Below are 15391 nucleotides of genomic sequence, written 5' to 3'. Positions count from 1 at the left end.
ATGAATCAACAGGGAAATCTTACTAAAATGCAGCTTGTGATTCTAGCATTCTGAAGTGTAGCTTTAGATAGTACATTTCTAACAAGATGCTCAGATTCTCTGCTCCAAAGTGAACATACTTTGAGTAGGCAGGGTGAATTAGGGAAACAGAGGATGCTTACCAATAACTTTTAGGGTAGTGGTCATGAAATTAACAGTGGAACAAGCTATAGATACTATGTGTTTTTCTGACCCCAAAGAGCTGTTGCCTGGGACATAATGATCACACCTTAAATAGCTGTTGTTATCACTATATCTAAATGCAAAAAATGGGGAAGGAGTAGAGGTTTTAAGAGTAGTGGTCCTTATGATCTTCCTTCAGGTTGCAAAACAAGAATAACAGCACATTTAATATGCTAGGTACTACTCTAAATACTTCAGGGCTTTATCTCATTACTTTTAAAAACAATTCAAGGAAGTGAATTATACTCAAAGCCTTTATGGATATTAAAACGGGTCCACAGAAAAACAAAGTAACATGTCTAAGATCAAAAAAGCTAATAAGCTCAGAGAATAGGATTCAAAATTGGGTCTATTTGGCTACAATAATATGCACTTATAACCTTTGTTCTAAAATCCTCCACAAAAAAGTTCTCTCTCCTCTAGTATGCACTAATGGCTGTCTATAAAATATGTAATTCAGGAAAATATACTCTTCTCGCTGCATCCCTTAAGTGCTAAATCTTATTTCTTCCCTTTTCTACCAACTTTTACTGGAAGTCATTTTAGTTCATGTCTTTCCTTAGCTTTACCTCCATTCATATCATTTTCTGTCTTCTAACACTAAGCAATAGGCCATGATGTTTATTATAATAAAGTTTTTCTTTAAAAAAAACTGATAGCATTTTCTATTTTGGAATCAGAATAAAATACAATTCAATATCTATTTATTTTGAGCTAAAAGCCTAAATTTAAACAAAATTTTATACCAGAAGTCATATTTCTTCAAGTCAAGTTAGCTGAACAGGTACATAGGGCAACATGGTCAGTTGATATTTATAACCCAAATGTTACTGGATCCGATGCAATTTTTCTCAGCATATATTGAAGCTAACAGCTTTATCACAACTGAAGAGAAGAAATCCTTTGCAATATATGATGATCCTAGGAAAAAGCGTAAAAATAAATCCCACAGAAAAGCTTTCCTTTCATGAAAGTAGTGACTAATTAGAACAAATACTATGTACACATGCATACACATGAAAAAATTATACCTGTTGACCTCTTCCGGGGGTTGGGGGGAAGAAGAAATAAAGGAGAATGGTAGAGGGGGTGAATTCAAATATGCTATATTTGATACATTGTAAGAACTTTTGTAAATGCCACAATGTACATTTACAAATGCCCACCCAGCACAACAATGAAAAAAAAATCACTGCATTTAAACATGTTAAGCTGACAGAGTGCAGATGAATAAGATGCTAAGATGTTTTAAGGCGAAGTGATAAAAAAAAAAAGTTACACACTGGTTCGTATTTTTTTATCTGTTGAAAGTGATCACTCTTAAAACCCTCAAGAATCTACACCTCAAACAAATTATGGATTGCAGAACTATATGATAGATACTAACAATGATGCTAGTTAGGATCACCAGAGAAAATATGATGGTGGTATTTTTTTTACTACATTATTATTTTTGTTTTATTAGTACCCTGGTTATAAAGTTCCATATGTTTTGAATGGTAACTGCTTCTAACCCTATTTTCTCTAAAAGCTCTGTTAATTTGATGAAATTATATAGAGACTTAAGAACAGTTGTGTGTTTAGATTTCCTATGACTACAGGTGTCATGTACCTGCACCAAAAGTTTATTTAATTACACAGCTAAGGTAACCAATCCTCAGAAACATATATATAGGAGTCATGAAGAAAGTTTCAGTGTCATGGCGGCAGGGGGGAAGGGGGAGTCAGTGCTCTGATAAGCACATTCAAAAAATGAAAACCTGGTAGGGTTAAAATGATAGGGAATGGAAGGGTATATTTTACATAAGAAGGTAGCCTTTGTAAGGAGGTCCTTGAGGATACTGGCTTCTACGTATATGCCTAAAGGGAGCCATACCAAACAGCACACATTTTCTCCATTTACTTATGTCTTTATGACAGTTGGCAGAGAACTATACTATCCCAACTGCTGGTAACTGGGTAGAATAATTCTACACAATAGTCATCCACTACCAAGGTGGGAAACTAATTTGTCTAATAACCTAAAGAACCAAGATGACAAATTTCAGATGACATTTTTTCATAAAAATTATCTTAATCAAAATGCACCAGAAGCACATTTCTGTTATTCTGTATTAATGGAGATACGTTCTCTGATGCTCACTTGTATTTTTTGCTCTCTTAATTTCACATGGTTTAACTCTGAGAAAAGGAACAGCAAACCATAACTTACAAGACAAAATCGGTTTACCATCAATTTTTATAGAGATTACAAATTCGGAATAATTTTTACATTTTTTAAATAGATGAAAATAAGCAAAATAATAAAACTGTATAACTTGTGAAAATCATAGCAGGTTCAAATTAATGTCTAGAGATAAAATTTTTTACAATGCTGCCACATTCATTCATTTACATAGGACCTGTGGCTGCCGATCACGTAAAACAGCATAGTTGAGTAGTTGTAACCGAAACCACAAAAACCTAAAAGATTTATTATCTAGTTATTGTAAAAAAAAAAAAAAAGAAAGAAATCTCAACCCGATACAAGAAAATGTATGGGTTTTTTGCCTAAATACTGTGAGAGAATGAATGCCTACCAATTCCTCAATAATATAGCTGAATGTATAGTGAACTTTCCAATAGAACTCTGGGAACATGCCTCTAAAGTTCTCTTCTGGTGATAATAGCCATTATTGACTAGGTGCTGACCGTTACATGCCAGGTATTATCATCTTCATTTTACAGATGAGTAAACTAAGGATTAGTGGGAAATGGTAACTTGTTGAAATTTGCCAAAGCCAGCAAGCCAATCCCAATACTATTTCTCCCAAAGCCTGTGAGCATAAGCACGACTGCCTGGTATAAGAAAATAGAGAACAAAAGAATTAAGAGTGAGTTCCCTCAAAAGAGAGTAATTTCCCATAATGATATGTATAATGATACAAGAGTAAACATACTATTTATAGAAATCAAGATCATCACCTTCAGAGGAAGGGATACAAAAAAAAAAAAAACCTTAGCATTTACTCTGTCTATTAAAATTGGTTCCCACTGTTAATCACTTTGCTTCATTCAGTGGTACCACTCACTGAATGAATGAAAAACTCACAATTTTTCTCAGTTATGTAAAAGACTATCTTTGCCACCTTTTATTTGTGGCAGCAAAGCATACTCAAGATGGTATATATTCATGAATAATCTGAAAACAACATAAAGTTACACAAATTAAGACATCTTCAAGTTTATAATTTAATGTTTTCAGCAGGAAAAAACAGTGGTTTCTCTGTTATCAAGTAATTCATGATTTTTGCTGCACGATGATTCATAATCTAGTGGCCATCGCTTTCAGTTAGGATGGGAACACTACTAACTGTATAACTACTATGTGTTTGCCTCATATATTGAACTAGACTTACTTCTATTTAAGTCTACATTTCAGTTGTTCTTTAATTTTATCATGAATATTCAAGGTAGACAAATACAGTAAACTGGAAGCTTGAATTTCTTTTAAGACACTTGTGGATGCTTTAATTACGCAAAGGACTCATTTAGTATATTTTTCCTTTAAAATATTAAAAATAGAGTATCTTCCATTATGATGCCTATACTACTTGTACTTCCTAGAGTTAATAGCCTAATATTAACTAATATTGCTGTTTTAAAAAATTACACAGAACAATCTTGAATAGGATATTTTGATTTCAAGCCAAATTAGAAGTATCTGAAAGTACTCTAATGGAGAATAATATAAAGGAACCAAATGTCAAAAATATAAAAGTATAACATAAAACCTTGGAAAAAATTAATATCTTGACTTTTATAAAAAGTGACTTTTAAAATCAGTTATTTTATGATTATAAAAATCTGTTAAATACTAAAAGTATTTTAAGAAAGCTGACCAAGACCTATGTTTTAAATCAATTTATGCATTTTTACAATACTAGTCAAGACAAAAATTCAATAACTATACCATACTTACATGTTAATTACTAAAATAATTTTAAGATTAAATGACTGATTTTATAATAACCTTATATAATTTAGAGCAAAACAAACTAATACTTACTAGAATAGTCTGAAATACTATTTCTATACTTTAAAAAGATATCTGGGACACCCGAGGGTGTAGTTCAATGGTAGAATACTTGCCTAACATTCATGAAGACCTGGATTCAATCCCAGCATCAAAAAAACTTTTTTGTAAAAGAAAGGAAAAAGCTATCTTAGTAAGTATAACTAAAAAGCTGAAGCATTTAAATAATCACAATAAGCAAGACTTTAAATTTTAAATCTATGGAAATATTAAGTATTCAATAATAACAAGTATCCAAAGATCAAAACTTGCATATGCTTTCAAAATATAAGTTTTTAATTGAGCTCTTCCCTACTTTTCCTTTCCTGATTAACAGTATCTGTATAATAATGGCAGAGTACAGGAGGCACCACAAGGTGGTGCTAATATCCTCTCAAAACATCTGGGTAGACCACTGCTGTGATTTAGATGTGGCCTAAAATGAGATTCATCAAACCCTCAGGGTGAATACCAACTGTAACATTCTCTAGGTCCAGAGAAAAATCAAACATAAAGTTTTGCAGATTGTGATTACCAGTTGTAGAAAAAATAGATGAGTTCAAATAGGCAGAAGATTCTCAAACTAAGAAAAGCAGTTGGGATTTAATAGGGGAATTAAAGAGGGAAAATTGCTGTGAGATGCAAAAAATACAGCAGAGCAAGTCTGGAACCAGAGACACTAATTAGAGTTTAAGTGATCCACTAGTTCTTAACATTTTCCCAGTGCCCAAATATGTAAGGGAAATAAGACCCTCCAACAAACAACAGCAATGAATGTAAAACTCTGTGACCTCTTTCAGGACCTCTGCTTCTAAGAATCATAGCTAGCACTCTTCCACCACTTACTCTCCCGTTCTCTTTCTCCCCCTTCTTTTTCTCTGCCTAGCTTACTAAACACTGTGAACACTGTTCAAATCAAAGTTGGATTTCTGTTTCAAGACTACTGACTTTGCTTGCATTCTTGGTACTTTAAGAACTTTAATTCTGGATACAAACAACAAAAAGACCTTTGTACAACTAACAGATTTCTAAATAATATGATTTGTCCTATAGAAGAAATTTCTAAAAAGAACCTAAACTGTAATAGGCAATTCCTACTTACAAATCAACTTTGACAAGTTTTCTGAATATAGGCAAATTTTTACATAGTTTTGAAACAAATATTTAAAGATACTCAAATTCCTAGCATGTGAACACACTAAAAACATATAGAAAACTAAAAACACTCTTAGTAATCTGATGAAGTAGCCAATTTTAGTTTAAATTTCATTTCTGTGTATCCTGAAATATTTCTTTTCTGTTGTTTAGAAAGCACAAAATTTGGGTGGCGAAGTGTTCAAATGGTAGAGCACCTGCCTAGCAAGCGTGAGCATGAGATCCTGAGTTCAAAACCCAATATTCCCCTCCACAAACAAAAAACAAAACAAAAAAACACTACTGGGGTGACAGGGAATAAGGGAGAATGGCAGAGGGGGTGAATTGAAGATACACTGTAATCACATAAGTTAGTGTCACAATGACCCCCCCACAAACCCAACATATACTAATAAAGTTGTAAAAAAAAAAAAAAACACAGAATGTGAAATTAAAAAAGAAAAATGCCTGGAGTAGCAAGCTCACAATAATGATTTAATCTAAGAGCCATATTAGTGACATTAACAATGACAATTGAGGTAGGCACACTGGCTCAGGCCTGTAATCCTAGCAACTGGAGAGACAGAAATCAGGAGGATTGTCATTTCAGGACAGCCCTGGCAAAAAAGTTCACAGGATCCCATCTCAACCAATAAAAAGCAGGGTATGATAGTATACTTCTGTCATTCCAGCCACAAAGAAAGCTTAAATAGGAGGACTATGGTACAGTTGGGCCTCTGCATAAACATGAGACTCACTTTCTAAAACAACCATACAGAAAGGGCTGGAGGCGTTGCTCAAGTAGCAGAGTGCCTGGCTTGCAAACACTAGACCCCTATACCACCAAAAAAGAAAAAAAAATGAATTGTAACTTATTTTTCAACCAAATGTTTCCCAATATTATCCAAGTCTCTAAAAGCAAACTGCACTGCTATTTTGATTCCCCTAAACATATGTTGTTCTATGGTAGTTATGGCATGTTCTAAAAATACGAAACAAAAATGGGAGTTGAAGTAACTTAAGTCAAATTTTATGTTCTCATAGAAATAAGAGTAACACAGCAGGTTATTTTCTTAATCATTGATCTAATAATTCTGAACATCAATACAAACATATTTAATTGTAAGTAACACACCTATATGCTAAAAAATAAAGCCTTTCAGAATGAAAAAACAATCACATAAAATCAAAGATAATATTACAAAATAACACTATGTACTCTTAAAGTTCATAATTGTTTTATTGCTAAAAATCAGTGAAGAGTCCTCACCAAGAATACAGAATCAGGAAACGTGGTTCAATGCCATAATCCTAGTTACTTGGGAGGTGGACAGAGGAAGGACCACAGTTTGAGACCAGCCTGGGCAAACACTGACACCCCTATCTCAACTAAAAAATGCTGGCATGGTAACATGCACCTGTCATCCCAATTATGTGGGATATGTACATGTAAATAGGAGGCTCATAGTCCAGGCCTGCCCAGGCATAAAAGAAGACCCTATCTGAAAAAATCTAAAGTTTAAAAAAGGGCTGGGGGCATGGCTCAAGTAGTAGAGTACCTGCCTAGCAAATGAAAGGCCCCAAGTACTGACCCCCTTGAAATGTGTGTGCGTAGACAGAATCCAGAACTTGTCTAGAAAAATGTCCAGTCATTTAAGGGGGAAAAAAACTTTCGAGATCACTCATGGTCATGTAAATGAAATGATGAAAAGCAGTATCAAGAATGCTACCTTTTTTTTTTTTTTTTGAGCCATGCTATTTAGCCTTTTTTAGCTTCTGTTATTTTTCAGGCAGGGTCTCATGCTTTTGTCTAGGGCTGGACTCATACTGCGATCCTCCTAAATACACCATCCCACATAGATGAGATCACGGGGACATGCCACCATGCCCAGCTAATGATTTGAGATGGCCTCAAACTGCAATCCTCCCAATATCCCCCTCTCCGTTAAACTAGAATCACAGGTGTGAAACCACCACACTCAATCTGCTATCTTTTCTTAAACAAGTGATGAGTTGAATTCAATTTTTCATTTTGTTTTATATTAAAGAAAGTTTGTCTTCTATACTATGAATGTAGCTCATCAAGTCAGCAGTTCAATTTATACTTACGGTAGGCTACCTTTAAAATTGATGAATCAATTTCTATTAGCCTGATATTAATACTTTATTCTCTCATTTTATACTGCTTTACCCTGTCAACAGATTAGAATACTGAGGTTTTTCTTTTAACTTCAAATGGATAAAAGCTTTACAACATAAGCATCTGTCATGCAATATTCCTTAAAATAAAGTCAATAGAATAGCTTTTTCTTCTTTTTTTCCTGAGGGGGATCAGGGGTTTGAACTCAGCCACACACTTGCTAGGCTTGCTAGGCAGGTGCTCTACCACTTGAGCCACTCTGACAGCCCCGGCTTTCTCTTTTTATCAGTTATTTTTCATAACTCATAAATATGTGACTGTCGGAACGGATGTTTCTTTTTTTTCTTTCGTTCATTAGAACTTAAGATCTAAAGGCAAAACATTTAATAAATTTATGCTGTTATTGCTGAAGATTTTTAGAATTTGTCTTTTGGAATTTCTTAATAGAAAAAAATAATTCATTCTCCAATAGCATAAAAGGCTATTCTATGTTTCCTTGTTAGAGAAAGCTCAAATTTTCCTGGTCATATATGTATTTACTTTAATTTTTAAAATTTAGCTTCATTCTGATTGCTCCTCCTTTTCTAATAAATTATGAAGCTAATTATGAACTAAAAGATCCCTGTGCTCAGTAAAAAGGCTGCAGAAACAAACCAAGGCTGAAAATAAAGAATAAAACTCCAGATAAGACAATGGATGAGGTCATCTCATTTGTGTAATATATACCTGCTACAAGTAACAAGAGTAATGGTCAAGGTTTATACATTGAAATTATATTTCATTTTAATTTGGGGGGAAAAGCATTTAAGGAAGGACTGCCTATAGTCTATCTGTTGATGTAAATAATGTCAGAAGCTTTATAGTATAGAGTGGACCCATTTGTTAACATCTAATCATTTCCTCTATAAATGCATTGGAATGCTACAATTTCACAGGAAGATGGTTTTTAAAAAGTCCATGTGAGATAACAAAAGTGTGATGAATTATAAACTTACTCTGGAATGAGTTAATATCACATGAGCTCCTCTATAAAGATAAAATGAAATCCATTCTCCTGAGAGCACTGCCTACATCTATACTGCAGAGAGCACTCATCTCTTATAATATTAACCGTACTGACTTGCAGTATGATATGCATGTGTCTATTGTCCCTTTGAAATATTAAGGTATTTGTTGACTTATTTACCTGATTATCCATCATTTCTGGAGAGAATTTGTTGAATATTCAAAATACAGGATTTTTGTTTGAAAACTCACTTTTATTAAAGGGAATACTTACTTAAGCAAGTAATTAAAGAATACATAATGTTTTATGAAAGACAGATAAAGCCAGGAGCTGGTGGCTCATACCTTTAATCCTAGCTACTTGGGATGCTGAGATTGGGAGGATCAAGATTCCAGGCGAGCCTGGGCCAGTAAAGTTTGTGAGATCCCCATCTCAAAGGAAAAAAGCTGGGTGTGGTGGAACATGCCTGCCAAACCAGATATGGTGGGAAAACAGGAAGATGCAATTCAGACTAGCATGAGCAAAAAGTTATATGACATGATGTAAGTAGAGCAAAAAAGGGTTTGAAGCTTGGTTCAACCAGTAGAATGCCTGGATAGAATCAGAATGACCTAATTTCAAACCCCAGTGCAGCCAAAAATAATATAAATAGTGTAGTGATATACTAGTTAGATTATATCTAATTCTAATACTAATAATTTATTAATAGTACAAGTAAGATGTCACATAAATATAAATAAAATGCTTGGCAAATTTATAGAAAATTTGACCAATAAAATTGCTAACATGGGGGGTAGTCACATTTTGAGACAATGTTTGACCTAAGTCTATAAAGTTCAGGCAGTATTTTCCAGACTAAAACAGGATTCCAGAAACAGATTGCCATTTGTTCTCTCTCTCTCTCTCTCTCTCTCTCTCTCTCTCTCTCTCTCTCTCTCTCTCTCTCTCTCTCTCTCTCTCTCCAGGAACTAGGTGGCCAAAAAGGTAATAGTAAAGGGTTAGTGTTGGGCTAGAGGTGTGGTTCAAACAGTAAAGCAACTGTCTAATAAGCACAAAGGCCTGAGTTTAAACCCCTACACAGCCAAAAGGAGGATGGGGGTGATAAGTTTAAAATAACCTCTTTCAGGCAATTTTTTCGTTAGCTTTATCATTTTAATTGCATCTACTGTATAAATCAGAAATTCAGATGTTATCTTTAATACTTTTCACATGGTGGTGCCATATATTAGCATCAGTAAATTTTGTAAATTTTACTTCTTAAATAACTTTGTCTCCTCTTGTCCATCTCTAACCTCTCCACCAATATTAAACTCCTATTTCTCCCTCACAGACTAATATAGTCCTCTGTATTGGTCTACCAATAATCACATACTCATGCATACACCATTCCATCACACCAGTTCTCTACACAGCATCCAAAATGATCTTTTCAAAACAACAAACTGATCCTGTTAGCATCACCCATATGGTCCCTTTCATTGGTTTCTCCTTGCTTTATGGAAGAAAACTTGACATCTTACACAGAGAGCATGTGTTTCAACAGCGTGCTTCTTTGCAGCTTAACCTAGCAGAAACCCTCCGGATGCTCTGACTGCTGTGAGTTCTTCCTCCTCACCATATTTCTTCTCATTTTCAGTCTGTCATAAAAACTATCCTCTTTGCCTAATTTATACCCACATTTACTCCTTCACATCTAAACTTAAACTTCACTTCTTCAAGACTTTCTGTGGGCCTGGGAATGTAACACAGTGGGTAAAGCATGTAGTTAGCATGTACAAGGTTCTGGCTTCACTCTCCTTAGCCATAGGGGTGGAGGAGAAAAAAAGAAAACTTCTATGAACTTCTAAATCAGTCAAACTTCCAACAGTATAATCTCATAGCATTTATGGATATTTCTTCTGGATACGTATTACAATTTTGTATTTACTTATGTAATTACTGGACCTCATAACGTTTATGAGAGTTATCAGATATTGTAATACTTTTTTTGCTATTTACCATACATTTACCTCTATAACAAAAATGTTGAAGTTACTTAAGTCAAGCATTTAAAATACTCCCTCCTCCCATCTACTCACAAGAAACAGTATCCACAAATATCCACTGCATTTTCATTAAGTATAGAAAAGTAGGTATCCACAATTATATTTTTAAAAAAAATTGGATTATTTAGGGTTGTCACATTTAGGAATTAAAAGAACAAATGCTCAGTAAAACTTGAATTTCAGATAGACAATAAATACATTTTTAATGTAAGGATGTCGCAAACATTGTTTGCTACTTATCTAAAACTCAAATTTAACTACAAATTTTGTGTTTTATCTGACACTTAATTATCTAATACCTATTATTCTATAATTTCATTTTCTCCATGACAGATTCTGCATTTGTGTTAGGGTTATTCACAGAAGATACTGAATTACACCTACACCAAGGAATTATTACTATGAGTAGTAACAAAAAGTAAAAAAGAGCATGCAACATTCAAATATGAAAAGTATCTCACGTCCCATAAAAATTAACTTCTGTTCTCCTTTTCAAGAGGCAAAAAATAATCCATTTCAGGTACGAAAAATTGGCATCCACTGAGTATTACAAGTTTTCTCAAAATAGTATTCAAAGATAGGTATTTGGCATAAAGTTTTCAAGCTACAAAAAAAAACACCTTTCATTCAATCTCATGTGCATCATAAAAATTTACATTATTACATATTAACATTTTATCAGAATTATGGGAAGGAGGAAGCACAAATAATAAGTACTAAAGAATAAAGTACTCTGTATATCTGAAAAACAAGGACATTTGTTAGGAGGTTCCTCACAATAAGAAATAGATCACAATGATCACAATTTTTTATTTCAAGAACATAAAATGATATGTCCAAAAATGTTAATGCCAAGCCTAATTCTCATTTGACTTTTAGAATGGAGAGTTACGTCAAATGGTTCAAAAGGGAAAAGAGCATTGTCTAGTTTATGTCCATGGAGTTTAGCAATGCAGAGGTAAAACAAATAATTTTTGCATGTTAACTGAAAAGTTTATTTTCATGATTGCTTTATTTAGCAATCTTGATTTCATCTATAATCAAAAATGTCATGTGCTAACCATGAGCTAGAAATAGGGTTTATTTTGTTAACAAGTTAAAAAACATAAGAACATAAAACGGTCTTTTTACCAAATAGAGAAATTTTATGTCAGGTACATAAGAAGTCTTATGGTCCAAATTTTACCACTATCAGAAAACAATAAAATGACAATTGTGTGGTACAGGTAAGAGCATCAGTTCAGTCAATACAAACTTGATTAAATGAACAATGACAAATTGTATCATATTCTAAAAAATATTTCCTAACTCATAAATCTAGTTTCTTAAAACCTAGCCACAAAAATTGATTAAAAGTCTCGAACATGTATCTAAGAAGACAAATATATGAATGTTCATAAAAGAATTATTTTTAATAGTTTTAAAATGTAAATATTCTAAATAATGGCTGAGGGGAAAAACACAGTGGTGAAATCATACAGTCAAATAATACAAACAGAAAAAGTGAAATGACTACAGTTACATAGTTATAAGCTACGTATCGTAAGTTGCATAAGACAATAAAGTTAGAACCCTACACTAACAATGACAAACTGAAAAACAATGTATGAAAACAATTCCATTTGCAATAGCTTCAAAAAAAAATCAAATACTTAGGTGTAAACCTAACAAAAGATGTGAATGACCTCTACAAGGAAAACTATACACTTCTGAAGAAAGAGATTGAGGAACACTATAGAAAGTGGAGAGATCTCCCATGCTCATGGATTGGTAGAATCAACATAGTAAAAATGTCTATACTCCCAAAAGTAATCTACATGTTTAATGCAATTCCCATCAAAATTCCAATGACATTCATTAAAGAGACTGAAAAAACTACCGTGAAATTTATATGGAAATACAAGAGGCCACGAATAGCCAAAGCAATACTCAGTCAAAAGAACAATGCTGGAGATATCACAATAACTGACTTCAAACTATATTACAAAGCAATAACAATAAAAACAGCATGGTACTGGCACAAAAACAGACATGAAGACCAGTGGAACAGAATAGAGGACCCAGATATGAAGCCAAACAACTATAACCAACTTGTCTTTGACAAAGGTGCTAAAAATATACGATGTAGATAAAGCAGCCTCTTCAACAAAAACTGATTAGCAGCCTGCAAAAACTGAAACTAGATCCATGTATATCACCCTATACCAAGATTAACTCAAAATGGATCAAGGATCATAATATCAGACCACAAACTCTAAAGTTGATACAGGAAAGAATAGGAAATACTCTGGAGTTAGTAGGAATAGGTAAGAACTTTCTCAATGGAACCCCAGCAGCACAGCAACTAAAAGATAGCATAAATGTGACTTCATAAAACTAAAAAGCTTCTGCTCATCAAAAAAAATGGTCTCTAAACTGAAGAGAACACCTACAGAGTGGGAGAAAATATTTGCCAGCTACACATCAGACAAAGGACTGATAACCAGAATATATAGGGAACTTAAAAAACTAAGTTCTCCCAAAACCAATGAATCAATAAAGAAATGGGCAAGTGAAGCAAACAGAACTTTCTCAAAAGAAGAAATTCAAATGGCCAAAAAACACATGAAAAATGCTCACCATCTCTAGCAATAAAGAAAATGCAAATTAAAACCACACTAAGATTCCACCTCACACCTGTTAGAATAGCCATCATTAGGAACACCACCAACAACAGGTGTTGGCGAGGATTGAGGGAAAAAGGAACCCTCTTACACTGCTGGTGGGAATGTAAACTAGTACAACCACTCTGGAAAAAAATTTGGAGGCTACTTAAAAAGCTAAACATTGATCTACCATTTGATCCAGCAATACCACTCTTGGGGATATACCCAAAAGACTGTGACACAGGTTACTCCAGAGGCACCTGCACACCCATGTTTATTGCGGCACTATTCACAATAGCCAAGTTATGGAAACAGCCAAGATGCCCCACCACCGACGAATGTATTAAGAAAATGTGGTATCTATACACAATGGAATTTTATGCAGCCATGAAGAAGAACAAAATGTTATCATTCGCTGGTAAATGGATGGAATTGGAGAACATCATTCTGAGTGAGGTTAGCCTGGCCCAAAAGACCAAAAATCGTATGTTCTCCCTCATATGTGGACATTAGATCAAGGGCAAACACAACAAGGGGATTGGACTTTGAGCACATGATAAAAGCTTTAGCACACAAGGTAGGAGAGAGGATAGGTAAGACACCTAAAAAATTAGTTAGCATTTGTTGCCCTTAACGCAGAGAAACTAAAGCAGATACCTTAAAAGCAACTGAGGCCAATAGGAGAAGGGGACCAGGAACTAGAGAAAAGGTTAGATCAAAAAGAATTAACCTAGAAGGTAACACACATGCACAAGAAATTAATGTGAATCAACTCCCTGCATAGCTATCCTTATCTGAACTAGCAAAAACCCTTGTTCCTTCCAATTATTGCTTATACTCTCTCTTCAACAAAATTAGAGATAAGGACAAAATAGTTTCTGCCAGGTATCAACGGGGTGGGTGGGAGAGGGAGGAGGCCGAGTGGGTAGTAAGGGAGAGGGTGGGGGCAGGGGGGAGAATGACCCAAGCATTCTATGCACATATGAATTTAAAAAATTAGAAAAAATAATAATAATTACCAGAATCAAGAGACAATCCATTGAATGGGAGACAACCTTTGCCAGCTATTCGTTGGATAAAGTATTAATATCCAGAAGATATAAAGAGCTCCAAAAATTAAACACTAGAAGAGCAAATGATCCCATTAATAAGTGGAATGGACAAATGAATTAAACAATTCTCAGAGGAAATTCAAATGGCTAATAAATACATAAAAGAATATTCAATATCTTTAGCCATAATAAAATGCAAATCAAAACTACACTAAAATTCTATCTCACCCCAGTCATACTGGCAATCATCAAGAAAGCCTGATGAATTAAGCCCCTGCCCCTCTCTCTCTCCCTCTCTTGGCTCTCTGATCTCTCCCTCTCCCACCCGGCAATAAAGAATCTCTTGGCCAGATCACTCCTCTCCACGTGGTCACTTTTGGGGCCTATATTTCCTTACAGTACTGAGTTTTGAACTCAGGACTTCACACTTGCTAGGCAGGTGCTCTACCATTTAAGCCACACCCCCAGCTTGAATATTTCCATTTTTGAGGATTGTTGTTCATATTCTCTGATAACATTTTTATAGGTAGTTGAGCTTTTCCTTGTTGATTTATAGAAACACTTTATATATTAGGTTTTTTTTTATGATGTGAATTGCAAGTATTTTATCCCATTTTGTGCACATAGTAAAAGTTTCTTTAAGGTAACAATAAAAACAATTTTAAATGATGATATAAAGAACATGATAAAACATAGTTTTATTAATAAATGTAAAGGGACTAAATTATTTATTAAAAACTGAAATAGGATAATAAAGTCAAAACCTGCCTATAATCTGCTTAGGAGAGCGTATTAAGATGAATAACTAGAAAGATGGCAAATAAAAGGAAATGTGTGCCAAAAAAAAAAAAAAAGAAAGAAAGGCTGATGAAGATGAGGGTATTTAAAAAAAAACCCTTACACACTATCGGTAGGAATGCAAAGTAGTACAACCACTGTGGAAATCAATACGGCAGTTCCTCAAAAAATTAAAAATAGACCTACCTCATGACCTCTCCATACCACTCTTAGGCAAGTATCTAAAGGAGTGTAACTCAATACACAAGAGAGATAACTGTATACCCATGAGTATTGTAGTTCTAGTCACAATAGC

The 15391-nt window shown here is 34.1% G+C and overlaps 1 protein-coding gene across 11 annotated transcripts in view; it reads right to left on the bottom strand.

Annotated features, from left to right (window-relative positions):
- Nucleotides 1-15391, bottom strand: part of Vps13b (vacuolar protein sorting 13 homolog B) — a 699658-nt gene that overhangs the window by 448131 nt on the left and 236136 nt on the right. The window contains exon 20 of one of the 11 annotated variants that reach the window (XR_012446369.1): nt 969-1143. The exons of 9 other annotated variants lie outside the window; for them this stretch is intronic. Coding sequence is in view for 1 of the 2 variants with exons in the window: in XM_074068917.1 (XP_073925018.1) it covers nt 14311-14369 (59 nt within the window). In the remaining variant the exon portion in view is untranslated. Of the gene's footprint in view, nt 1-968; nt 1144-14265; nt 14370-15391 lie in introns of those variants that run through there. One more of the 11 variants, XM_074068917.1, reaches the window with a different exon arrangement.

The sequence above is a fragment of the Castor canadensis genome, chromosome 3 (genome assembly GCF_047511655.1).
Source record: "Castor canadensis chromosome 3, mCasCan1.hap1v2, whole genome shotgun sequence".
Lineage (NCBI taxonomy): Eukaryota > Metazoa > Chordata > Mammalia > Rodentia > Castoridae > Castor > Castor canadensis.
The sequence above is the reverse complement of the archived record's forward strand: the minus strand, read 5'-3'. Positions and strand labels throughout refer to the sequence as shown.